This window comes from Cetorhinus maximus, chromosome 18 (genome assembly GCF_964194155.1).
Source record: "Cetorhinus maximus chromosome 18, sCetMax3.hap1.1, whole genome shotgun sequence".
NCBI lineage: Eukaryota > Metazoa > Chordata > Chondrichthyes > Lamniformes > Cetorhinidae > Cetorhinus > Cetorhinus maximus.
The window spans coordinates 28,154,975-28,182,768 of record NC_135896.1 but is presented as its reverse complement, the minus strand read 5'-3'; the positions used below and the strand labels follow the sequence as shown (position 1 = coordinate 28,182,768).

Sequence of the window (27,794 nt, the reverse complement as noted above, 5' to 3'; positions counted from 1 at the left end):
TGATGCCACACTCAGTCAAATGCTGCCTCAACGTCAAGGGGAGTCACTCTCACCTCGCCTCTTCAGCTCTTATTGTCCATGTTTAAACCAAGGCTGTAATGAGGTCTGGAGCTAAATGACTCTAGTCAAACCCAAACTAAGCACTGATGTGCAGGTTATTGACAAGTATGTTCCACTTGATAGCACTGCCAATGACACTTTCCATCACTTTGCTTATGATTGAGAGCACACTGACAGGGTGGTAATTGGCCAGATTAGATTTGTCTTTTTTCTTTGGGGGCAGAACATATCTGGGCAATTTTCCCTTTTAGTGTGTAGGTGCCAGTGTTATAGCTGTATTGGAACAGCTTGACTAGAGGTGCAGCTTTTTCTGGAGCACAATTCTTCAGCACCTCAGCTGGGATGTTGTAGGGGTCCATAGCCTTTGCTGTACCCAGTTTATTCAGCTGATTTTTGATATCCTGTGGGGTAAATCGAATTGGCTGAAGGCTGCCTTCTGTAATGGTGGGGACCTCGGGAAGCAGAGGCCAAGATCATCCACTCAGCATTTCTGACTGAAGATGGTTGCAAATGCTTCGGCCTGGTCTATGCACTCATGCTGGGCTCCACCATCATTTAAGCCGGGGGCGGGGGAGGGGGTCCATGGTCCCTCCTCCTCCTTTACATTTTTATTTGTCCACCACCATTCACAACTGAATGTGGCAGTACTATAGAGCTTTGATTTGGTCAGTTGATGTGGTATCATTTTGCTCTGTCTATTCTATTGCATGCTACTTCTGCTCTTTAGTGTGCAAGTAGTCCTGTGTTGGAGCTTGACCAAATTGGCAGATCATTTTTAAGTATGCCTGATGCTGCTCCTTGTGCAGAAGCACAAGCTCTTCTGCACTTCTTGTTGAACCAGGATTGACCCGCTGGCTTAATGGTAATGGTAGACTTAGGGATATGTTGAGCCTTGAGATTACAAATTGATGGAATTCTGCTGCTACTGATGGCCATATTGACTCATGGATGCCCAGTTTTGAGTTGCTAGGTCTGTTTTGAATTTATACCATTTAACACGTTGGTAGTGACACACAAATGTTGTAGATCCCTGAACTCTTTCCAAGATTAAAAAACCCAGAAAACTTGAAGGAAATTAGCAGCTTTATCTTTACAAACACTCGTTTTGCATTTGCCACAGGTAGACTCGACCACTTATATACATAAAATATTATCACAACTCGGATAGATATAAAACAGTAAATTCAATTTTATACAAACAACTTTAACAGAATTAGCTAAATGAACTGGGAAATGGGAAAAGCTAGGATTTTCTTAGCTTGGCTATGCTCATTTGAATTCATTTGTTGCAGTGCTCCTTATTGGTAAGTACAATAGTTATACATTTTGCTGAATCCATTGGTTTGCATTGAGATTTTGTGGCCATTACAGAAAGCCAAGACCGACCAAAGAACCTTACATCTGTTCTCAGCAAGAACCTAAAGATACCCATTTTAACCCAACCACTGGAGCTTATGCTCCTTGTATCCTCCAATCAATGCCTTTTGAGATTCTCTTTGAAACATTGGTCATAATACTACACTATGCTCTCAATATTTTGCACCAGCTAGCCCATTTCTCAATTGGAAAATAGAGCCCACTAGGTCCCCAGGCAAGTCCAACAACAGTGCATCGTTTGTGAAAAGCAATACTGCGATTTTTTCAGAAAGAAACTATCAATTCTGTTAGCCAACATGTCACAAGATAGGGTCCCCCTTGTCCTCACTTATACCCCACCAGCCTCTGCGTTCAAAGGATCATCCTCCGCCAACTCCAGCATGATGGCACCACCAAACACATCTTCCCTTCACCCCCCCCCCGGCAGCTTTCCGCAGGGATCATTCCCTCCAGGACACCCTGGTCCACTCCTCCATCACCCCCTACACCTTAACCCCCTCCCACGGCACCTTCCCATGCAACCGCAGAACGTGCAACACCTGCCCCTTTACTTTACCACCTCCTCACCGTCCAAGGGCTGAAACACTCCTTTCAAGTGAAGCGCTGCTTCACTTGCACTTCCCTCAATTTAGTCTATTGCATTCGCTGCTCCCAATGTGGTCTCCTCTATATTGGAGAAACCAAACGCAGACTGGGTGACTGCTTTGCGGAACACCTTCGGTCTGTTCGCAAGCATGACCCAGACCTCCCTGTCGCTTGCCATTTCGACACACCACCCTGCTCTCATGCCCACATGTCCGTCCTTGGCCTGCTGCAATGTTCCAGTAAAGCTCAACGCAAACTGGAGGAACACCACCTCATCTTCCGACTAGGCACTTTACAGCCTTCCAGACTTAACATTGAGTTCAACAATTTCAGATCATGAACTCTTTCCTCCTTACCCACCCCCTTTCCGATCACCCTTTCTCCAATAATTTATAATTTAAAAAAAAATCTTTCTTTTCCCACCTATTTTTAAATTTATTTCGATCTATTGTTTTATCTCCACCTTTTAGCCCATTTCGATCCCTTCCCCCCACCCCCACTAGGGCCATCTGCCACTAGCTTGTCCTGCTTGCTGCCCTTAATTAGTACATTCCTTAGATAATATCACCACCGGCAACACCCCTTTGTCCTTTTGTCTATGACACCTCTTCTTTGCCTCCACCTATCACTGGCCCCCTATCCACCTCTACTTGTCCCACCCCCCTCTACCAGCTTATATTTAACCTCATTTCTCCATTTCCTTAGTTCTGATGAAGAGTCATACGGACTCGAAACGTTAACTGTATTCCTCTCCGCAGATGCTGTCAGACCTGCTGAGTTTTTCTTGGTATTTTTGTTTTTGTTTCAGATTTCCAGCATCCGCAGTTTTTTGCTTTCATGTCATTGATGAATACTGAACTGATGAACAATGACCATGCTATAATTCCTTTTCCCAATACTCTGGAGAAAAATAGTTTCAGTTATCTACCACCTACACTCATAGGTCTTGGAATTGCAGTAAACACCTGCCCCCATACACTGGCCAGAGAAGAATTTGTAGCAGGGGTCAAAGATGGTCTTCCAAATGTTTAGCTAGAGGGAGTTAAGACTCATCAAATATTGGATGTTAAAGATGTAATGTAACAGCAAGAGACAGTGGGATTGATCATGGTTGTGAAGAGTATCAAGAAAACAAGAGATTGTGATATTACTGTCATATTTCTTATGCACTGGAAGACAGGCTTTTTGAGGTTGTAAACATGGTAATTGCAGTAAGAGCCAGAGTGATTGCAAGAGTCTAAAACCAACATAGGGAAGTGGTTTTGATATGTTAATGAACCAAGGGGGACTTCCATCAGAGTTTTACATAACAGGAATAGTTTTGACAAAAGCAAAAAACTGTGGATGCTGGAAATCCGAAACAAAAACAAAAAAAACCTGGAAAAACTCAGCAGGTCTGACAGCATCTGTGGAGAGGAACACAGTTAATGTTTCAAGTCCATATGACTCTTATGAAAAATAGAAAAGAGGTGAAATATAAGCTGGTTTATGGGGGTTGGGTGGGACAGGTAGAGCTGGATAGAGGGCCAGTGATAGGTGGAGATTGCCTAAAGATGTCATAGACAAAAGGACAAAGAGGTGTTGACGGTGGTGATATTAGCTAAGAAATGTGCTAATGGTGACATTAAGGGTAGAAAGCAGGACGAGCAAGGGACAGATAGCTCTAGTGGGGGTGGGGTGGGGGGAAGGGATCGAAATAGGCTAAAAGGTAAAGATAAAACAATGAATAGAAATACATACGATTCAGTAGGGAATCGAGGAGAAGGACTCTTGCACTCAACAGGAGGAAGAGCATCCAACAGAGGACACTGGTGAGAAGTGACTGAAGCATTCTGGGAGAAGTCACTGCAGACACCGCAACTCAGGAGGGAATCGAGGAGAAGGACTCTTGCACTCAACAGGAGGAAGAGCATTCAACAGAGGGTGCTGGTGAGAAGTGACTGAAGCATTCTGGGGGAAGTCGCTGCAGACGCCGTGACTCAGGAGGGATTCGAGGAGGACCCACTGTCAAACAGAACAGCCCCAAACATTAGTGTTTTCATCCCACCCTCCTCCTCAAACCTAAAAAAAAGAAAGGAAAAGGCAGTGCCTTCAGGAGTGCACCAGACCTGCGAGGGACACTCTTCTGAAAGTGGATTTTAAAGAAAAAGCAGCTGATTGGTGAGTAAATCCTGGGTGCAGACTTGGAGGGAGGAGCACCGGAGTGGTGAGTATAAATCTAGCTTACCTCGGGGATTCACGGCCTTGTCTCCAGGGTGCAGGCTCGGAGAGAGGAGCACCGGAGCGGTGACCTCGGGGCACAGAGGAACTGAAGCCAAAACTGAAAAAGTGACATCACAGGAAAGCTGTGACCTGATTGGTTGGTAGGAAATCTGCATCAAATTAAAAAAAAACACTGCCAAGCTAATTAATAAATTAATTAACTAAGTCGAGATGGCTGGGCACGTGATGTGCCGTAGCTGTATGATGTGGGAGCTGGCAGATCCCATTGCAAGCCGCAGTGACCACATCTGCAGCAAGTGTTGGTTGCTGGAGGAACTCCGGCTCAGAATTGATGAGCTGGATTCTGAGCTCCGGACGCTGCGGCACATCCGGGAGGGGGAGAGTTATCTGGATGCTTTGTTTCAGGAGGCGGTCACACCCGGTAGATTAAGTACCTCAAATTTGGTCAGGGTCAGCAGGGTGTGACTGCAAGTGAGGCAGTTAGAGGGATCCTGTGTTCAGGAACAGAGGAGCCTCAGCTCTTGACCTTGTCCAACAGGTATGAGGTACTTACTCCCTGGGTGGATGAGGAACAGGGCTGTAGGGAGGCTGAGCCAGCAGACCACGGCACCGTGGCACAGGAGGCCATTCAAGGGGGGGGAGCAAAAAGACAAGTGGTAGTTGTAGGGGATTCTATAATTAAGGGAATTGATAGCATCCTTTGAAAGCAGGATCGAGAGTCCCACATGGTATGTTGCCTGCCCGGTGCCAGGGTGAGGGACATCTCTGACCGGCTTGAAAGGATATTGGAGAGGGAGGGGGAAGGATCCAGTTGTTGTGGTCCACATCGGGACAAATAACATAGGTAAGACTAGGAAAGAGGACCTGTTTGGGGATTATCAGGAACTAGGAACTAAATTAAAGAACAGGTCCTCAAGGGTTATACTCTCTGGATTACTACCCGAGCCACGTGCAAATTGACATAGGGACGAGAGAATAAGGGAAGTAAACACGTGGCTAAAGGAGTGGTGCGGGAAAGAGGGGTTCCATTTCGTGGGGCACTGGCATCAGTATTGGAACAGGAGGGATCTGTACCGTTGGGACGGTCTCCACCTGAACCGATATGGGACCAATGTTCTAGCGAAAAGGGTAAATAGGATGGTCAACAGGACTTTAAACTAGAAAGTGGGAGGGAAGGGTAAAACTCCAAGAAGTATGACTAATGGGAAACAAAGCAGCAGGTTAGTGTGTTGGGGGGTGGATTCAACTTCATGGAAAATTATGAAAAAACTGAAAAGAAAGGAGAGCCCAGGAGAGGCTATTAAATTCTCCAGAACACAAAATAGGACAGTGTTTGGAAAGGGCTAGGAATCTAACTTTAAGCACATCAGATAAAGGGACGACAATGAGAAAGGGGACAGGAAATGCAGGACTGAAGGTGTTGTATCTGAATGCACGCAGTATACGAAATAAGGTAAATGAGCTTGTGGCGCAGATTGAAATTGGCAGGTAAGATGTGGTGGGCATCATGGAGACATGGCTGCAAGGGGATCAGGACTGGGAGCTAAATATCCAAGGATATACACCCTATCGAAAAGATAGGCAGGTTGGCAGAGGGGGTGGGGTTGCTTTGTTAGTAAGAAATGAAATTAAATCGAAAGCAAGAAACGACGTAGGGTCAGGTGATGTAGAATCTGTGTGGGTAGAGTTGAGGAATTGCAAAGGTAAAAAACCATAATGGGAGGTATGTACAGGCCTCCGAACAGTAGTCAGGATGTGGGGCACAAGATACACCAGGAGATAGAAAAGGCGTATAAGAAAGGCAAGGTTACAGTGATTATGGGGGATTTCAATATGCAGGTAGACTGGGAAAATCAGGTTGGTAGTGGATCCCAAGAAAAGGAATTTGTGGAATGTCTACAAGATGGCTTTCTGGAGCAGCTTGTGGTGCAGCCCACTAGGGAACAGGCAATTCTAGATTTAATGATGTGCAATGAGGCAGATTTGATAAGGGAGCTTAAGGTGAAGGAACACTTAGGAGGAAGTGACCATAATATGAAAGAATTTACCCTGCAATTTGAGAGGAAAAAGCTGGAATCAGATGTAACGGTATTACAGTTGAATAAAGGCAACTACAGAGGCATGAGGGAGGAGCTGGCCAGAATTGACTGGGAGATGAGCCTAGCAGGAAAGACAGTGGAACAGCAGTGACAGGAGTTTCTGGGAGTAATTTGGGAGACACAGCAAAAATTCACCCCTAGGAAGAAGAAGCATACTAAAGGGAGGACGAGGCAACCATGGCTGACAAGGGAAGTCAGGGACAGCATAAAAGCTAAAGAGAAAGCATACAATGCGGCGAAGAGCAGTGGGAAACCAGGGGATTGAGAAGCCTACAAAGACCAACAGAGGACAACTAAAAAAGAAATAAGGAGGGAGAAGATTAAATATGAGGGAAAACTAGCCAGTAATATAAAAGAAGATTGCAAGAGTTTTTTAGATATATAAAGGGTAAGAGAGAGGCAGAAGTGGACATTGGACCACTGGAAAATGACGCTGGAGAAGTAGTAGTGAGGAACCAAGAAATGGCGGAGGAACTGAATAGGTACTTTGCGTCAGTCTTCACGGTGGAAGACACGAGTCGGGGGGCAGAGGTGAGTATGGTGGCCATTACCAAGGAGAAGATGCTAGGAGAACTGAAAGGTCTGAAGGTGGATAAATCACCTGGACAGATGGATTTCACCCCAGAGTTCTGAAGGAGATAGCTGAAGAGATAGTGGAGGCGTTAGTGGTGATCTTTCAGGAATCACTGGAGTCAGGAAGGGTCCCAGAGGACTGGAAAATCGCTAATGTAACCCTCCTGTTTAAGGGAGTGAGGCAAAAGACGGGAAGTTACAGGCTGATTAGCCTGACCTTGGTCGTTGGTAAGATTTTAGAGTCCATTATTAAGGATGAGATTTCAGAATACTTGGAAGTGCATGGTAAATTGGGCAAAGTCAGCATGGTTTCATCAAGGGGAGGTCATGCCTGACAAATCTGTTAGAATTCTTTGAGGAGGTAACGAGTAGGTTAGACAAAGGAGAGCCAATGGATGTTATCTACTTGGGCTTCCAGAAGGCCTTTGACAAGGTGCCGCACAGGAGGCTGTTCAGTAAGATAAGAGCCCATGGTGTTAGAGGCAAGGTAGTAGCATGGATAGAAGATTGGCTGTCTGGCAGGAGGCAGAGAGTGGGGTCCTTCTCAGGATGGCAGCCGGTGACTAGTGGAGTTCCGCAGGGGTCAGTGTTGGGACCACAACTTTTCACTTTATACATTAATGATCTAGATGAAGGAACTGAGGGAATTCTGGCTAAGTTTGCAGATGATACAAAGATAGGTGGAGGAACAGGTAGTATTGAGGAGGCGGGGAGGCTGCAGAAGGATTTGGACAGGTTAGGAGAATGGGCAAAGAAGTGGCAGATGGAATACAACGTGGGGAAGTGTGAGGTCATGCACTTTGGGAGGAAGAATAGAGGCATAGACTATTTTCTAAATGGGGAGAGAATTCAGAAATCTGGAGTGCAAAGGGACTTGGGAGTCCTAGTCCAGGATTCTCTTAAGGTTAACTTGCAGGTTGAGTCAGTAGTTAGGAAGGCAAATGCAATGTTGGCATTTTTTTCGAGAGGACTAGAATATAAAAGCAGGGATTTGCTGCTGAGGCTTTATAAGGCTCTGGTCAGACCACATTTAGAATATTGTGAACAATTTTGGGCCTCGGATCTCAGGAAGGATGTTCTGGCCCTGGAGAGGATCCAGAGGAGGTTCACGAGAACGATCCCAGGAATGAAAGGCTTAACATATGAGGAACGTTTGAGGACTCTGGGTCTATACTCGATGGAGTTTAGAAGGATGAGGGGAGATCTGATTGAAACTTACAGAATACTGAAAGGCCTGGAAGGAGTGGACGTGGGGAAGATGTTTCCATTAGTAGGAGAGACTAGGACCTGAGGGCACAGCCTCAGAGTAAAGGGAAGACCTTTTGTAACAGAGATGAGGAGAAACTTCTTTAGCCAGGTAGTGGTGAATCTATGGAATTCATTGCCACAGAAGGCTGTGGAGGCCAGGTCGTTGAGTGTATTTAAGACCGAGATAGATAGGTTCTTGATTGGTAAGGGGATCAAAGGTTACAGGGAGAAGGCGGGATAATGGGGTTGAGAAACTTATCAGCCATGATTGAATGGCGGAGCAGACTCGATGGGCTGAATGACCTAATTTCTGCTCCTATGTCTTATGGTCTTATTTAAAAATAATGGAAATAGGTCGGAAAAGAAAAATATATATAAATTATTGGAAAAAGGGGGATCGAAAAGGGGGTGGGGATGGAGGAGAGAGTTCATGATCTAAAGTTGTTGAACTCAATATTCAGTCCGAAAACTGTAAAGTGCCTAGTTGGAAGATGAGGTGCTGCTCCTCCAGTTTGCATTGAGCTTCACTGGAACATTGCAGCAGGCCAAGGACAGACATGTGGGCATGAGAGCAGGGTGGTGTGCTGAAATGGCAAGTGACGGGGAGGAATAGTTTTGAATTGAGTTTTTTTAGTTCAAAGGGGGATATATGGAGGTTATAAAAGGTGTAAGGTAAAGATAGGGTTAAGTTTGTTTTTTAACAGTCTAAGAGCTAGGATAAAGAAACAAGTTTGATCAATTCTGGGAAGAAAGCATTTCTGAAGAGGCTGGTTGAGACAATAGAGATCAAAGGGAAGGAAATACTGAAGCCTAGGTGGGGGTAGTTGCTTAGATCTCCCAGAAGACAGCAGGATAGCTGGCCAGACCTCCGAGAAGAGAGTGTGAAGTGTGAACAAGACCAAACTGGGAGAACCAGTTGCTGTCAGCCTCAGAGGACACTCCAAAGGAAAGGCACAGTGTGGTAAAAATTATTGAATTCTATAGATTGTAAAATCTACAAGAATAGTTGCTGAACAGAAAAAGGGAAGGTTAGATCTGAAGGTAATTAAGATCTTGTGGAACTGTTTTAAAGTACTGTTTACTGTGTGAAGCCATTCTTGCGTTTAAGTGTAATTGTGTTTTTTTTGCTTTAATTTGTTTTAATAAATGTTTACTCTACTATAAAATTGTCACAAGTAGTCGGAGACATCCTTTCCTGATTTCAGAACCTCTCCTCATACTATACAAATTGCAAAAACCGTTTTGGCAGTTGTTTCAAGTTTCCACTTGTGATTTGGGCAACTCAGCATTTACTATTAGCCGTGCCATAACAATAGGTAGAGCAGGATGTCACTAAGGCATGTGAAGCTCTCACTTGATGTTGATGTTGCCAAAGGGCAGCATGCAGATGTGGAAGAAATTGGGCAAAGATAGGTCCTAGATGGGATTCTGGTAGCATTAGTTGGACACTTTGCAGTTGTGGACATTTTGCAGGTTTGTACAGAGGTCTCAGTCACAGTCTAAAGAAAAGCAATACTAACTGTAAAACCAAAGCAATAATGGGATTTCCAACTCTCCTATAGATTATTTAAACATATTAATCATGCTTGCATCCTGCCCCAAAGGAAAGAGGATGATAAAACTTGGGGTAGTTTTTCTCCGATTTGAATTAGTTATCCTTTATATCGCCATAAAAATATATATTTCAATTCACTGTTCCATTGAATCACTAAGATAAAAACTTACTGGTCAGTCCTAATATGTTGAACTTTCTCAATATTTTCAGCAGTGTAACTATTCTAAACATTGTGAGAGTCTTACTAAAAAGACAGATAACATTGATTGCATTTTTATTTTCACATTAAATTATTGTACAGTGTAAACAACAATCTTGGATAAACTACACTAGTGACTTTGTTAATCAGTACATCCCTGTACCTTATTTATCTCTTCAGTAAAAGCATTTTTCACAATATCAGAGTGCACCAGTCCTGGACAAACAGTGCTGACTATGATGCCTGGACAACTAGCTAGCTCTGGTCGAAGGGAATTAAAAAATCCCTAGAAAATAGAATAAAGTATCAAGTCAACAAGTGTGATGTGTATGACACAAGTGGTAGCGTTACTATCATGAAACCATTTCTATTATTTTTACTTATATTATTCCACATGATGTTATGCTTAGGAGTACATTCAAAACAACCGATATGCTTAAGTCAAACAATAAGAATTTTCCTATGAATTCTAAACAAAAAAAAACAAGATTAACTGTCTGTGATTTAATATGATTTAAGTAAACCCCTAATCTCCTTAGGCTCCTGAGACAGCACCTGCCAAACCCACGACGACTACTGTCTAGAAGGACGAGGGCAGCAGATAGATGGGAACACCACCACCTGGAAGTTCCCCTCCAAGTCACGCACCATCCTGATTTGGAAATATATCGCCATTCCTTCACTGCCGCCGGGTCAAAATCCTGGAACTCCCTTCCTAACAGCACTGTGGATGTATCTACACCACATGGAATGCAATGGTTCAAGAAGGCAGCTAGCCACCACCTTTTCAAGGGCGACTAGGGATGGGCAATAAATGCTGGCCCAGCCAGCGAAGCCCACATCCCATGAATGAATTAAAAAAAAAATCTGCTTTAAATTCTGAGAATTTGCTACTGAAAAATCACATCCCAAAATCTCTCAGGTTTTGGTATTGTTGCTGTTCATGATACATGCATGATTATGTTATTAATGCTATGCACAGCATATGGAAACCAGTACAGAGAATTCAGCACTTTTCAGGTTATAATCAGAGGTTTCTTTTTTAAAATAGACTACACAATGTGAAAAGAATCCAGGAATTTATACTTAATCTTAGTTTTTTTTTAAACAGTTTTAAGGATCCTTAAAAACACAATGGGCTGCATCTTCCGGTCGGCGAGCGGGGTGCGGGGCCTGCTCGCCAACGTATAAAATGACATGCGGTGACATCAGGCGGGCATCCCGATCTCACCCCGCATCATTTACATTTTCAGGTCGGCGTGCGCGGGGCCGAGTCGGCTACACGCCCACTAACCTGTCAACAGCCACGTAAGGCCATTAATAAAGTAATTGAGGTAATCAATGGACCTGACCGTCCAACCTTAAGGTTGGCAGGCAGGCCGTGAGCCCAGGCGGGCTTCTGGGAAAACATGAAACCTCATCCACCGGCGGGATGAGGTTTCCTGTGGGATTTTAAATGTTTACAAAATGTTGAAATAAAAGAAATTGACATGTCCCAGTTCATGTGACAGCGTCACATGAGGGGACATGTCAGGAATTTTTTTTTCTCACTTCTAAAAATTTTTGAAACTTCCAGCGATTTCCTTGAGGCGGCACTTTGCCTCAGGGAGATCTGTGCGCCCTTTCATGCATATGCGTGAAAGAGCACACTCCCGGCTCAAGGAACACCCCCCGAGCACACAGCGCTTCCAAGCAGACGTCATGCTGGGCGGGCCTTAATTGGCCCGCCCACATAAAATGGCAGTGCGCCCCCAATTGGGGGCGCCGATCAGGAACCCGCTTGCCCACGCCCGCACATCCCCTCCCCCCGCCCGATGGGGGGGAAAATGTTGCCCAATGTTGCAGTTTTCTATATCAAAAGTATAACAATCACATTACTTTTGTTCGTCTTAGGTCTAGGATTTAACATCAGTGGCTACACTCAAAAAAATGCAACTCAATATAGTGCAGGATTTTGAAAAGAATCTGCTATCAGAAAATGCACAATAGAAGAATAAAGGTCAATTAAATAAGTTTGTGACAGCTAAGATAATCGCTGAATGCAATTAAATCACCTACTTGAAGAGCATGTTTACTACTTGCATAACCTGTAGAAAAATGTGCAGCCAAGGCCTGCCAAGCTGCTGACAGTAACTATTTGTCCCTTCTCCTGCTTGATCATGTAAGGGAACACACACTTGGTCACTGAGACTGACCCAAGGAAGTTTAGTTGCATTATAGCTTTGTAAACATCAAGGTTTGTGTCCAGGAATAAGGAGCGTTGGGAACGCCCAGCATTGTTGATCAAAATGTCAATCTGCAAAAAGAAAACCTACAAAATCGAGAAATGTTAAAACTAGAAAAGTTTTGACTATGTTTTCATGGGTATTCAAATTTGTTTCTGCACAAAAGCATAAATTGTGATCACTACTGCTGCACTATGCTAATTCAAACAGTTCATTGAGATACAAGCAGATAGCAGTAACTGATTTAGATTAACAAATAAATTTTTTTTTCTCGATGTCAAGCATTGTTTATTTCTACTGGTCAAAGAAGATGGAAAATGGCAGGGAGACTTGGAAAGGAGGTGTTGAGCTTCCTGTGAGGGTAAGCTGAAAAATTTCTGAATTTTGGTTTTCATCTATGCCACAACACTTGCACAATGTCAACCTACAAGGGCTAATTTTTGCCAATGTATAGTCTCCAAATCAGAATGATGGAAGATAATCAAGGATATGAACATCATTTTAAAAAACAAAGCCACAATTTTTTGCAATGCAAATTACCCAACATCACAAATAATTCACATTATATTGCATATCTAAGGAAGCATTTTTCAGTCTTATTAAAATGTAAAACTTAGCGATGTTTAAGTAATGTAACCAAACATCCCAAGAATCAAATCATTTGTTCATAATTCCCATTTCAATTATGCAAAAATTAATTTTTCAGATATCAAAAGACATTGTGGATTCAATTATTAACGTTATGAAAATAAATTTTGATGTAACTGCACTTGATACATAGAGCCACTGACTATTAGTATTAGGCTCAGAATTAAATCTTTATCTTATTTTTAAATTTCAATCCACAATGTCATTATCAACAATGATCTAATGCAGACAAAAAATGTCAGATCAACTATTTGTCTATTTCTAGTCACAGTAAATGCTCAGGGTTATGGCCACTTATTGTTGACTGTTTTCTGAAAGCTACAGATATATATACATTACATACATCTGTGAACAAAAGAATCACTTCAGATGCACTATTCCTCATAAGCATTTATTGATATCTTGTTGCTTAGGTGTCAAAAAACAAACAGCGGTTCAGTCATTAGTTGTGGAGAGAACAGGCAAATCATCATTTGATTTTCATTTTCATTTGAAATGACAAACGAACGAGTATGTTTAAATACTTGTTCACTTATCATTTTTTTCAGTTTTCATGAAGTGTTAATGTTAGTGTTAACACATGAAATGTTAATTTTTCTGTTTTCGCCATACTTGCTGATTGACCTGATAGAAAATGCTTGGCATATCTATCTTTGTTTCAGATTTCCAGCGCTTCCACTTTTTGCCTTTTAATAGTCAGTAATTCTATTCAATTTGTCAGATAGAAACATTCAGGCTAAGAGTTGTCTCTGAACTTTGGTAGACGAATTTGTGTTGAGAAGCATTCTAGGTAATTTATAACCCATGAATGGCTGTTGGTCTAGTGTAATTATACTTACAGCTATATAATGTTCAAACGATATTGGGGGTTAGTGGAATGTGGAATTGAGGCCACAATCGTATCAGCTATGATCTTATTGAATGGCAGGGCGGGCTAGAGAGGCCGAATGGCTTACTCCTGCTCCAAATTCATACGTTCATATGTTGACTTTGAATGACATACATTTGGCTTACATTATATCAGCCAGTCTCTGGCTAGCAGAGAGATGAGCTATATCAGCAACTATATTTTAGGCTTCAAGGGGCAATTTTATATTGAAAAAGTTTAAGAGTATCTGTTGCTTGACATTGAAGGGAACACTGAACTTAGTGAACTACTATAAATATGTTGGGTGGATTAAATAACCTGTTGGGTTAAAGCCTAAGCAAAGGTTGATAAAGTATATATCATTCCCTTATTGAGGAAAAGGAGAATTATGTGGTAGCATGTGGTACATTGTAGTCAGAGTCCAGTGACATGGGCCCCCATGTTTTGATAATTATTTACTGCAGGTATTAGCTAGGTAAGGCATGCTCTTATTTTTAGGGGACGCAAAGTGCTGGTGGCACTGGACCAAAGTAGAATATAAATGTAACACATAAAAATATGGAAACCTTTTTAAACTAACCTAGCTAATCCGGATAAACCAGGATAAAAGAAAAAAAAAATCACAAAATGAGTTCCAATACCTGGGAAAATTCAAACCTGCAAAGGGTCTTGATTCCACCAGAATCAGGTCAGCAATTCACCTCTGATTATTAAAAAAAAGAGCCTAGTATGATTTATTGGATTCACTTTTAGATCTTGGAGCAGCTTCCTGGGAAGAGAATTTTTTTTCAAAAAAAACCAAAATCTTGAGCACAAGTTTTTGGTTTCTCTACGTAAAACAGTAATAACAATGGAATGTAAAATGTTCCAAACAAGTGTTTGCTTACTTGACAAGGCCACTGATGTAAACAATCACACATTAAGTAAATATGCCAACATGATAAAGGCTGAAATGAGTTACTATTACTGAAGTATTACTTTCTCCTTCCTTCCAGAAAGAAAATCAACAAATCTCACAAAAACTGGAAACCATTAGCTCATATATCATTTGTGCTATAAACAACACTCAAAGGAAATGACAGAATACAGAGCCATCTAAGGAGGAGTGAGAAATCAATAGATTGGGCATGCTACTGAAAGGAAGCCTTAAAATAGTGAAAGTGAAACCAAACAAAACAAGAAGCATTTGCATGCATGAATATTTTTGAACTGCTAATAAAATAATTTACTGTTCTTCCATTCTTTTAACTATCATTAACAAAAAAGCCAGTTTCATCACTGAAATGTAAGGGTTTTATTTACATTCTATTCATGAATTATTTATAAGGTACAACAGCTTTATAGCTTTTTACATTTAATAATTGATGATCATTAGGAAACGTACTTTGCCAAAGTGCTGGATAGCGCTCTTTGTTGCAGCCTCATGGGAACTGTTTTCATTTAGGTCAAGGAGCAGAACAAGAATATCCTTTTCTTGTAGCATGTTACGATCTGCACAACGAGCCATACACAGTCACAGAGGGAATACTAAAGCAATATAAATTGTTTCTCATGCCCATCTATTTCTTTCTTTTGGTTTTTAATTTTCGCTATGTCTTATTAAAGAAAAATTCAGCTAAACCATGTTCATTAACACATTTAGGTAAAATACAATTATAACAAAGTGTGGCAAACTTGAACTTGGAAATATGGAATAAAGGCATAAGTAACAAAAAATGTCAGTAGTGTATTTGAAAATTTTGCAGCATTCCTGGTGAAAAACAGGCATTAGTTTTCATTGCCAGATCTATACAAATTTAAAATTATTTTTTTAAGCAACAAGATACTGTGCCACGGAAATACCCCACTTTAAAGTCTTTACCTGCTAAATAAAGAATATAATGTTTTGAAATGCAGAGTAAAATGATTTTTCTTGTCATACCTTTCCCTGTGGGTTAACATGCCACAAATGAGCTGCAATATAAATTAACTGATACAATTTTAAAGGGGATACAAGAACATAGAGACCCAAAGATGTATGTACACATATCTTTTGAAAGTGGCAGGACAAGTTGAGAAGACTGTATGAAAAAAGTATATAGAATTCTTGGCTTTATTACAGAAGCATAAGAGTACAAAAGCAAGGCAGTTATATTAAACCTTTGTAAAAAAAAAACGGTTTTATGTGGCTATGGGAAAAAAGCTGGTGAAAGGGGACTTTCACAGGCGCAATGGGCCGAATGGCTTTTTCTGTGCTGCATCATTCTATAATTCACAGGATTGTGGGCACTGTTGCCATCAAATCAGTATAATTTTAGAACATTTGTAATTAAAAGTTTGAGGGTGCAAAATTAATACTGTAGATGGCTGACACACAAACTAAATAAAACACTCCATATTGAGGGCAAGAGGTGTGACATGATAGCTAATTCCACAAGTCAGCAGGCTTGAAATATTCATGAGTCTTGAATGAAGCATCTGACAATATCTGTATGAAATCACATCTTTATCAATCTCCTATACTGTTTAGATTGTAAATTAAAAGAAAAATTAAATGTAAAACTGTAGAGGGAGTACAGCTGCAATAAGCTTCAAGGGAGTAAGGCAAGGCTGGATGGCCTCTACTTTAATGCCTGGAGTATTACAGCTAAAACGGATGAGTTAAGGGTGAGGATTGACACATGGAATTGTGATATAGTAGCCATCACTGAGATGTGGTTGAGGGAAGGGCAGGATTGGCAGCTCAACATTCTGGGATATAGAATCTTCAGGCGAGACAGGGGAGGGGGGTAAAAGAAGAGGTGTTGCATTATTAGTTAAGGAGTCCATTACTGCAGTAAGGAGAGATGATATCTTGGAGGGGGCATCGAATGAAGCTTTGTGGGTAGAGCTTAGGAATAAAAAAGGGGCAACCACATTATTAGGTGTTTATTATAGACCCCAGATAGTCAGTGGGAAATTGAGGAGAAAATATGTGCACAATTTGTGGAGGTGTGTAAAAACAATAACAATAGGGTAATTATATTAGGTGATTTCAACTTTCCCAACATTAATTGAGATAGACATAGTGTTAAGGGCTTGAATGGAGTAGATTTCTTGAAATGTGTACAGGAGAACTTTTTAGGTCAATATGTAGAGGGTCCAACAAGGGACGGTGCATTGCTGGACATAATTCTGGGGAATGAAGCCAGACAGGTGGCTGAGGTGGTGGTGGGCGAGCATTTTTGCAATATCGACCACAACATGGTACAGTTTAAGTTTGTTATAGGCAAAGAAATCGACAAGTTGTAAAAAAATGTTTTGGATTGGGGGAGAGTGGATTTTAGTAAAATAAGGCAGGATCTGGCCAAGGTAGACTGGGAACAGTTACTTGTGGGGAAATCTACAGAGGAACAGTGGGGGGAGTTCAAAAAGGAAATGGGGAGGGTACAGGCTCAACATGTTCCCTCTAGGGTGATAGGAAGGAGTAACAAGTCCAGAGAACCTTGGATGACCAGAGACATTCAGGTTACGATGAGAAGGAAAAGAGAGGCTTTTAGCAGGTACAAGAGAAGCAAATGAGCAGAGGCATTAGTGGAGTACAGACACTGTAGGGTGGCACTTAAGAAAGCAATTAGGAGAGCAAAGAGGGGATATGAGAAAGCTCTGGCTGGTAAAAGTAGGGAAAATCCCAAGGTGTTCTATAAGTATATCAATAGGAAGAGGATAAGCAGGGAAAGAGTAGGGTCCATAAGGGTCCAAGGGGGCAATCTATGGGTGGAACCAGAGGACATCGCTAGAGTGTTGAATGAATACTTCACATCCGTCTCCATCCAAGAAAATGAGGATGAAGGTATCGAGCTTGGGGAGAGAGACTGCGAGGTTCTCAAGCAAATTGATGCAGGGAGTGACAAGGTATTGGAGGTGTTGGCAGGCTTAAAAGTGGACAAATCTCCAGGTCCGGATGATTTGTGTCCCAGACTGCTGAGGGAGGCTAGGGAGGAGATCGCAGGGGCTCTTACCCAAATTTTTAATTCCTCTCTGGCCACGGGGGAGGTGCCAGAGGACTGGAGAACAGCTAATGTGGTTCTGCTTTTTAAGAAGGGTGTAGAGATAAGCCAGGGAACTACAGGCCAGTAAGTCTCACGTCAGTAGTAGGGAAACTATTGGAGAAAGTTCTGAAGGAGAGTATCTATCTCCGCTTGGAGAGGCAAGGTTTGATCAGGGATAGTCAGCATGGCTTTGTCAGAGGGAGGTCATGCCGAACAAATTTGATTGAATTTTTTGAGGAGCTGACCAGGTGTGTAGATGAGGGTAGTGCAGTTGATGTAGTTTATATGGATTTCAGCAAAGCCTTTGACAAGGTCCCACATGGGAGACTTATAAAGAAGGCAAATGCACATGGGATACAGGGTAATTTGATAAGGTGGGTTCAAAACTGGCTTAGTTGTAGGAGGCAGAGGGTGATAACAGATGGATGCTTTAGTGACTGGAAGCCAGTGTCCAGTGGCGTACCACAGGGATCTGTGTTCGGTCCCCTATTAGTTGTCATTTATATAAACGACATAGATGACTATGTGGGGGTTGGATTAGTAAGTTTGCGGATGACACAAAGATTGGCCGGGTGGATAACAGTGAGGTTGAGTGTCTTGGGCTACAGGAAAATATAGACGGGATGGTCAAATGGGCAGATGAGTGGCAGATGGAATTTAACCCTGAAAAGTGTGAGGTGATACACTTTGGAAGGAGTAAATTGAAAAGGAAGTATTCAATGAACGGCATGACACTAGGAAGTTCTGAGGAACAAAGGGACCTTGGCGTGTGTGTCCATAGATCTCTGAAGGTGGAGGGGCACGTTAGTGGGGTGGTGAAAAAGGCATATGGGACACTTGCCTTTATCAATCGAGGCATAGATTACAAAAGTAGGGAGGTTATGTTGGGGTTGTATAGAATCTTGGTGAGGCCACAGCTAGAGTGCTGTGTGCAGTTCTGGTCGCCACATTATAGGAAGGATGTGATTGCACTGGAGGCGGTGCAGAGGAGATTCACCAGGATGTTGCCTGGGATGAAACGTTTAAGTTATGAAGACAAGTTGGATTGATTTGGGTTGTTTTCGTTGGAGCAGAGAAGACTGAGGGGCGATCTGATCGAGGTGTACAAGATTATGAGGGGCATGGACAGGGTGGATGGGGAGCAGCTGTTCCCCTTAGTTGAACGGTCAGTCACAAGGGGGCATAAGTTCAAGGTAAGGAGCAGGAGGCTTAGGGGGATGTGTGGAAAAACGTTTTTACCCAGAGGGTGGTGACGGTCTGGAATGCACTGCCTGGGAGGGTGGTGGAGGCGGGTTGCCTCACACCCTTTAAAAAGTACCTGGATGAGCACTTGGCATGTCATAACATTCAAGGCTATGGGCCAAGTGCTGGTAAATGGGATTAGGTAGGTAGGTGAGGTGTTTCTCACATGTCGATGCAGACTCGATGGGCCGAAGGGCCTCTTCTGCACTGTGTGATTCTGTGATTCAGAGCCTAACAGAGCTAAACAGGGCCAAACAGACCCCTTATATGTTTCTTCTTGAAGAAAGGGGAAGAGCCAGGGGATTCAAAGCAGGTCAATCTGCATTGAAGAGATTGGCACCTACCTGCCTGTATTGCAGAGGTGTATATATTTCCACTAGTCCAAATAGCATTTCATATGGAGGCTTCAATTCACCAAGGAAATAGAGTTATACCAAATGCTATAACTGGAGCAGCAGCCAAACCTCATCATAGCCACACTGCTAGAAGCTTTGAAATGGCAATCACACTCAAAAAATTTGTGTTGGCTTCCTATTAAGTTACCACTGCAGACAAACATTCTGGAATATCCGCACTGCATAAGTCTGGGATATAAATCATAATTCGCTTGAGCATCATCATCTTCCCTATGGTATGAGTGGGATCCTAAATTTGACAGAAAATGCTGAGGGCTACTGATTGTACCTATATGGCTCTGTATGCTGCATCAGACAACACCACGACCAATATGAAGGAACAAAGGATTTCAATGTCTCTATTCATCCCAGCTGTAACCATCAGCATCATAATGCAAATAAAAGCCTTCCTATCCAGCCCACATCACAATGCCTTCATTTAAAGCAGTCCAGAGTACTTTCAATATATGGTCCTGTAAAACAACTCCGGGTGGCTCCTGGGGAATTTAAGTTTAACCTCCACAGCTGTAGTTTATGACACCTCTCAAAAATACTAGCTGAACACAGATATAATGAAGTGTATAGCTTCACTAGCAAGCACACTATTGGAATGCTGAAGCAGCATTTCAGTTGCCTGGACTGATCTGGGAGTATCCTTCAGTATGATCCAAAATGTTGCTGAATATTACACAATTTTTCCCTTCAAAGTGGCATTGTCATGGAAGCATTACAGGAGGAAGGCTCCAGGATGCAGGAGGGAGGCCTCCAAAAACAAGTGGAGCAACATAAAAGGTGTTTTTCCTGTTTACTAATCAACAATGCTGAAATAAATAATTCAGAGAATAAAAATTTGAATTCAGTTTCATAAATCTGGAAATTTAAAAAAAAGCTGCCATCAGTCTGGGAAGAGTGTCCTCTGCAGTCGCCGTGAAGCAGACTGGGAAGAGTCCTCTGCAGTCGCTGTCGCTGTGAAGCAGACTGGGAAGAGTACTCTGCAGTCACCGTCGCTGTGAAGCAGACTGGGAAGGGTCCTCTGCAGTTGCCGTCGCCGTGAAGCAGACTGGGAAGAGTCCTCTGCAGTCGCCGTGAAGCAGACTGGGAAGAGTGTCCTCTGCAGTCACTGTCACCGTGAAGCAGTCTGGGAAGAGTGTCCTCTGCAGTCACTGTCACCGTGAAGCAGACTGGGAAGAGTGTCCTCTGCAGTCACTGTCACCGTGAAGCAGTCTGGGAAGTGCGTCCTCTGCAGTCACCGTCACAGAGTGAAAAAAAACAAAGAGTGACATCACAGGAAAACCATAAGTTCATTGGTTGGTAAGTAACTGCTAGTTTGAACTACCTATTCTAAGTTGATTTCAGATGAAAGGTGACTAGTGGGGCCCAGGATCAGAGGCCTAACACTTCAGCTTCAATTCAGCAGAGAGAGCAAGTTCCGGTTGATTTTAAAAAGTGTATTTTGAATCTCTATTCTAACTTGCTTTCAGATGAAAGGTAAATAGGAGAAATATTTTACAGATTGATAAACTAAAGGCCAGTAGGAAATTTAAAAACAAATTTAAAATAATTAAATAAAGTAGAGAATCAGGGCCAGGTGATGTGTTGTAGCTGCATGATGTGGGAGCTGGTGGACCCCATTGTGGATCCTAGTAGCAAATGTTAGTTGCTCGAGGAACTCCGGCTCAGAGTTGATGAGCTGGAGTCTGAGCTTCGGACACTGCGACACATCAGGGAGGGGGAGAGTTAACTGGACGCGGTGTTTCAGGAGACAGTCACACCCCTTAGATTAACTACCTTAAATTCGGCCAGTGGTCAGGGACAGGAGGGTGTGACTATGAGTGAGGCATGTAGAGGGATCCAGGAAATAGCACCGCAGGAGCCTCAGCCCTTGCCCTTATCCCTGTGTGCACGAGAGCAGGGGCTGTAGGGAGGATGAGCAAACCGACCATAGCACCGTGGTACAGGGAGCCATTCAAGTGGGGGGAGAAAAGAGAAATGTAGTTGTAATCAGGGATAATATAGTTAAGGGAATAGATACTGTTCTCTGTAGCCAGGATCAAGAGTCCCGAAGGCTGTGTTGCCTACCTGGTGGCAGGGTTAAGGATATCTCATCTGGCTGCAGAGGAACTTGGGAGTGGGAGGGGAAAGATCCAGTTGTCGTGGTCCACGTAGGTACCAATGATATAGGTAGAACGAGGAAAGAGGTTCTGCTGAGGGAATATGAGCAGCTAGGGGCTAAATTGAAAACCAGAACCAAAAGGGTAATAATCTCCGGATTATTACCTGAGCCACACGCTAATTGGCACTGGGTCAATAAGATTAAAGAAGTAAATACGTGGCTCAAGGGTTGGTGTGGGAGAAATGTGTTCGAATTCATGGGACATTGGCACCAGGGGAAAGAGGAAGCTATTCCGTTCAGCCGGGCTCCACTTGAAAATACTGGGACCAGTGTCCTGGCGAATCGCATAACTAGGGTTGTAGATAGGGCTTTAAACTAAATAGTCGGGGGAGGGTTCAATTGCATGGGCATATAAAAAGTCAAAGTTTAAGGAGAGGGTAAGAGTGCAGGTTAGTGACGAGGCTGCTCGCTATCAAAAAGCGAAAGGAAGGAGCAGAGTGTGTGAACGCCATATTGCACCGAAGAATCATATAAGAGTAGGGAAAATTGACAATAGGGCAAACTTAAAGGCTTTGTATCTGAATGCGCATAGCATTCGGAATAAAACTAATGAGTTAACAGTGCAAATGGAGATAAATAGGTATGATTGGGTGGCGATTACTGAGACGTGGTTACAGGGAGAACAGGTTTGGGAGTTGAATATCCAAGGGTACTCAGTGTTTCAGAAGGATAGGAAGGAAGGAAAAGGAGGTGGTGTTGATTTGTTAGTAAAGGAAGAGATCAGTGCTATAGTGAGGAATGATATAGGCACTGGAGAGCAAGACGTAGAGTCAGTCTGGGGAGAAATAAGAAATAGCAAGGGAAAGAAGTCCCTGGTGGGAGTGATCTACAGGTCCCCAAACAGTAGTTCAGTAGTAGGGCACAGTATAAACCAGGAAACACTGGGAGCATGTAAGAAAGACATGGCAATAATCATGGGTGATTTTAATATACATATAGATTGGAAATTGGCAAGAGTAGCCTTGAGGGAGAGTTCATAGAGTGTATTAGAGATTGTTTCTTGGAGCAATATGCTGTGGAACCAACCAGGGAGCAGGCTATTCTGGATTTGGTTTTGTGTAATGAGATGGGATTAATTAACAATCTCATAGTAAAGGATCATCTAAGGAAGAGTGATCAAAGCATGCTAGAATTTCAAGTTCAATTTGAGAGCGAGAAACTTGAGTCCCCTACTGGTGTTCTGGAGTTAAACAAAGGTAGCTGCATCAGCATGAGGGCAGATTTGGCCCTAGTGGACTGGGCAGGAAGACTACAAGGTAGGACAGTTGATGAACAGTGGCAGATGTTTAAGGAGATATTCAATTCCTCCCAAGTAAAATATATTCTAAAGAAGAAGAAAGATGTTAAGAGGGTGAAAAAGCATCCATGGCTAAGCAAGGAAGTTAAAGATAACATAAAGGAAGAAACTATGGCATACCAAATTGCAAAGGTCAGTGGCAGGCTGGAAGATTGTTGATCTTTAAAAGTTTCCCAAAGGGTTACTAAAAAAATAATAAAAAGAGCAAAGGTAAATTATGAAAGAAAACTAGCACAAAATGTAAAAACTGATAGCAAAAGGAAAGCGAGTAGCTGAAGTGAATGTTGGTCCCTTGGAGGATGAGACTGGGGAGTTAATAGTAGGGAACGCAGAAACGGCAGAGATGCTTAGTCAATATTTTGCCTCAGTTTTCACGGTGGAGGACACTAGTACCACCCCAATAGTAACAGGTAGTGCAGAGGGTATAGAGAAGGAGGAACTTAGAAAAATCACCATCACTAGAGAAAAAGTACTGAGCAAACTATTGGAATTAAAGGATGACAAGTCCCCAGGACCTGATGACCTACATCCCAGGGTCTTAAAGGAAGTGGCAGCAGAGATAGTGGATGCATTGGCTATAATATTCCAAAATTCCCTGGATTCTGGAAAGGTTCCAGTGGATTGGAAAAATGCTAATATAACGCCCTTATTCAAAAAGGGGGGAGGCAGAAAGTAGGAAACTATAGACCAGTTAGTTTAACATCTGGCATTGGGAAATTGTTGGAATCCATTATTAAGGAAATAGTAATGGGGCATTTGGAAAGTCAAAATGCAATCCATCTGAGTCAGCATGGTTTTATGAAGAGTAAATCGTGTTTGACTAATTTGCTTGAGTTCTTTGAAGATGTGACAAGCAAAGTGGATAATGGGGATCCTGTAGATGTAGTATATCTGGACTTCCAGAAGGCTTTTGATAAGGTGCCACATAAAAGGTTAATACACAAGATAAGATCACACGGAGTTAGGGGTAATATATTAGCTTGGATAGAGAATTGACTAACCAACAGAAAGTCGGGATAAATGGGTCTTTTTCTGAATGGCAAGCTGTAACTAGTGGGGTGCCACAGGTTTCTGTCCTTGGGCCCCAACTATTTACAATCTATATTAATGACTTGGATTCAGGGATGGAAGGTACTATAGCTAAATTTGCAGATGACACCAAAATAGGTGGGAAAGTAAGCTGCAAGGAAGAAATAATAAATTTACAAATGGATATGGACAGGTTAAGTGAATGGGCCAAAATTTGGCAGATGGAGTTTAACGTGGAGAAGTGTGAGGTTATCCATTTTGGTCGGAAGAATAAAAAGGCGACTTATTATTTAAATGGAGAGAAACTTCAGAATGCCTCAGTGCAGATGGATCTGGGTGTCCTCGTGCATGAATCCCTAAAAGCTAGTATGCAGGTACAGCAGGTAATAAGGAAGGCAAATGGAATTTTGGCATTTATTGCTAAAGGAATAGAGTATAAATATAGGGAAGTGTTGTTGCAACTGTACAAGGCATTGCTAAGACCGTACCTGGAGTACTGTGCACAGTTCTGGTCCCCTTACTTAAGGAAGGATGTAGTTGCATTGGAGGCGGTTCAGAGGAGGTTTACAAATTGATTCCAGAGATGCGGGGCTTGTCTTATGAGGAGAGATTGAGCAGGTTAGGCCTATACTCACTAGAGTTTAGAAGGATGAGAGGAGGTCTAACTGAGGTAAATAAGATGCTAAAGGAGATAGACAAAGTAGCCGTGGAGTGGATGTTTCTCCTTGTGGGGCATTCTAGAATGAGAGACCATAGTTTTAGGCTAAGGGGTGGTAGATTTAAATCAGAAATGAGGAGGAATTACTTTTCTCAAAGGGTCATGAATCTGTAGAATTCACTACCTCAGAGTGCAGTGGACGCCGGGACGCTGAATAAATTTAAGGAGGAGATAGACAGATTTTTAATTAGTAACGGGTTGAAAGGTTATGGGGAGAGGGCGGGAAATTGGAGTAGAGGCCAAAATGAGATCAGCCATGATTGTATTGAATGGTGGGGCAGGCTCGAGGGACTGAATTTGCCTACTCCTGCTCCTAGTTCTTATTACTAAATGTGACCATGAAGCTTTGAATTTTCAGGGGGAAAAAAACTGTTGGGAAGGAAAGCTGTCAGTCTGGTCTATTTGTGAGTACTGTATCATACCAAGTGACTATTAACTGTCGTCTAACGTTAAATGTATAAATTAAGGTTAATTGTATACAAGTGGGGGCATTCATTGGATAATCACTTGAACATATATAAAGAGACACTTATTGACACTTTGTGAATAAATCTAAAACTGAGTGAACATTGACTACTGGTCTCCTTCTTCAATTAGCTGTCAGAAGTTTTAACATCTAAGGTGGCCTAGCAAGCCACATTTAATCTGAAAATCTGACATTTTATTAACAGCCCTGTCCACATCTGCCAACAAAACTCTCAAATCTGCCAAGTCATGAAATTTGCAAATCTTGCCAAGATCACTCTACACAAACAACAAATGCAGTGCATCACTTTCATAATCTTGGGTATGTGTACATATATTGTTTTCTTCACATTACATCCTTTGAAAGTCAATTTGTGAACTGGTGCTTCATCTGGATATTTTCTCAGTGCACCAGTAGGCTCCTTTGGCATCAAAGTGGCCATTCTCTCATGACAGTTTAGTCTTGAGATGAACAAAAATGACACTGCTTCCAAAAGTGGAAATAGGAGAAAACTTCTCTTATGATCTCTGGTACCCTAGATATATAAACCCATTTTGCGGTAGCTAAATGTCTATCAATTCAACATTACCACATTTTAGTTTTTTCTAAAGGAAGTTTGGGACTTCTTGAATCTGTATCTTAGATCAGGTGCTTGGGTATTCAAAAATATCTAGCAATCCAAATTTTCTGCCAGTGTTGTATTCAATTACATAATTATTTTTTTCTCTACATAATTATTATTTTCTCCCTGCTCTAAATGATCCTAACACATGTTAGCATATCGTTCCACAGGTAACATTCGTCCAATAAACTTACCCATGAGTTGACAGTAATTGTTGGGAGGCTATTTGATTGGGGGAAGGGAGTCGATCTCAGCTAATCAGAATGACGAGACAGATGCTAAGATTCTGAATGATGTGAAAAATTAATTTGAAGTTAATGTTGCTGAACTGCCAGATGAAATTGACATTTCTGCCTATATTGTGCCTAGTATGACTGGAAACTGTCCGTAGAGATTTACTGCAGTTACTAGATTTACTTCCAGGATGGCAATGGTTGCCTGTTTTTCACACTTCTTGATCCAGGGTAACTGAGGTTCACTGTGGTATTCCTAATGCCATTCGAGCTGAAATCAGCTAACCAATACAAACTAGCTATCAAACTTGGACTTTCATGACTTTAACAGCTCAAGATCACAGTCTAAAATACATTTACCAACTGAGTCAATTTCATTCATTTAAATGCTGCAAGATTGTGAAAATTTGCTAATGAAGATAAGCACAAATGGAAATTAATCAGTAAAAGTGCAGTTCGTTCAAATCTGAAATAAGTTTTGTACTGGCAGAATGGTTACATTTTACAATATTATAAATTATATTAACTTATTGAATGTAGAAATAAATTGGAGTCTCTGTACCTGGCTTGTTTCCCAAGTATTCAGCCCATAAAGTAAAATCTGCATCAGCCCTCAAAAATCGAACCATCTGCACAATCACATAAATCAACAAACAGTAACACAACACTGACAAGAGATCCATTGTCCTGATATTAACAAAATAAAGAAAATGGGGTGAATTGAACTAATCATCAAAAGATAATATTTAAATTTAATTCCAGTCTCTCCATTCGTGAGGTCCATAAAACACAATATCTAAAACATGCCTCAGTAAATTCAAAATTATAATGATGTAGAATTACTAAAACTATATGGTCCAGTTATGCCAGATATCTAAATATAATTAGATTATGCATTATTCATATTTTGTTCTGTTCACATTGCTACTCAGGAATTATGACTATTGCTACGATTTTTTTCTTACATTGGACATCGTGACGTTAAGCTTTCCCACGTGATTTTTTAATAATTTTGTCCAACCCAATCAGAGAAAGTGAAATGTTATATTTTGACCAACTTTAACCAATACTTTACAAGAAGCATTTTTTTTAATGTAGTAAAACTTTGTACTGAATTTGCATGTTTTCACTACCCGCACCCGTATGAATGTTGCATAGAGAAATTCAAATAAAAAGCAAAATACTACAATGCTAGAAATTGGAAACGGAGAGAACGACTTGCACCGATATATAACCTTCGTTTATCAAAAAAATTCCCAAAATCTCACAAGAGTGTAATCGGGCAAAATCGGACACCAAGGCAGAGAACGAGACATCAGAAAAGCTGACCTAAAGCTTGTTCAAAGGGGTAGGTTTAAGGAGGGTCTTAAAGGAAGGTGGGGTTTAGGGAGAACACTTCTAGGGTTTACGGCTCAATAAGTTGAAGCACGCACGGCCACCAATACCAAAAAACTGCGGATGCTGGAAATCCGAAACAAAAACAAAAATACCTGGGAAAAACTCAGCAGGTCTGACAGCCTCTGCGGAGAGTCTCCGCAGAGGCTGTCAGACCTGCTGAGTTTTTCCAGGTATTTTTGTCTTTGTAACCTTCTACTGAGTCCGACTCTAACTTTTAGGAAGTTATCTTTTTTTTAATTAAAAAAAAACTGCCGTCTGTATATTTTTTTTCCCAGTTTTGAAAGATAGCATCCGAAACACAAAACTGTCGGCTTTCTCTACCTATTGAGGTTTTTTTTTTATAATTGTTCCACGCCGCCAGTGAGCGACTACATTCAGGGAAAAACATCGCAGGGAAGCGGAGGCGCCGTGGTGTTAGACTATCAGGACACAGGTTACCGAGCCGGCCAAATTAAACTAGTCCTTCAGGGTTGACAGTGGGTGTAAAATGCCGGGTGAGTCAAACGCCGGTCCCGTCTCCCAGGAGCTGGCCGGGATGGGAAGGGGCCACT

The 27,794-nt window shown here is 41.9% G+C and overlaps 1 protein-coding gene across 1 annotated transcript; it reads right to left on the bottom strand.

Moving 5' to 3' along the window:
• Positions 1 to 9,460: 9,460 nt before the first annotated feature.
• dhrs7 (dehydrogenase/reductase (SDR family) member 7) lies at positions 9,461 to 15,143 on the bottom strand. Its single transcript, XM_078563404.1, is given in 5 exon segments — positions 9,461 to 9,664; positions 10,083 to 10,205; positions 11,978 to 12,026; positions 12,028 to 12,215; positions 15,045 to 15,143. Coding segments are annotated over 5 exon segments (663 nt in total).
• Between the last annotated feature and the right edge of the window lie 12,651 nt (positions 15,144 to 27,794).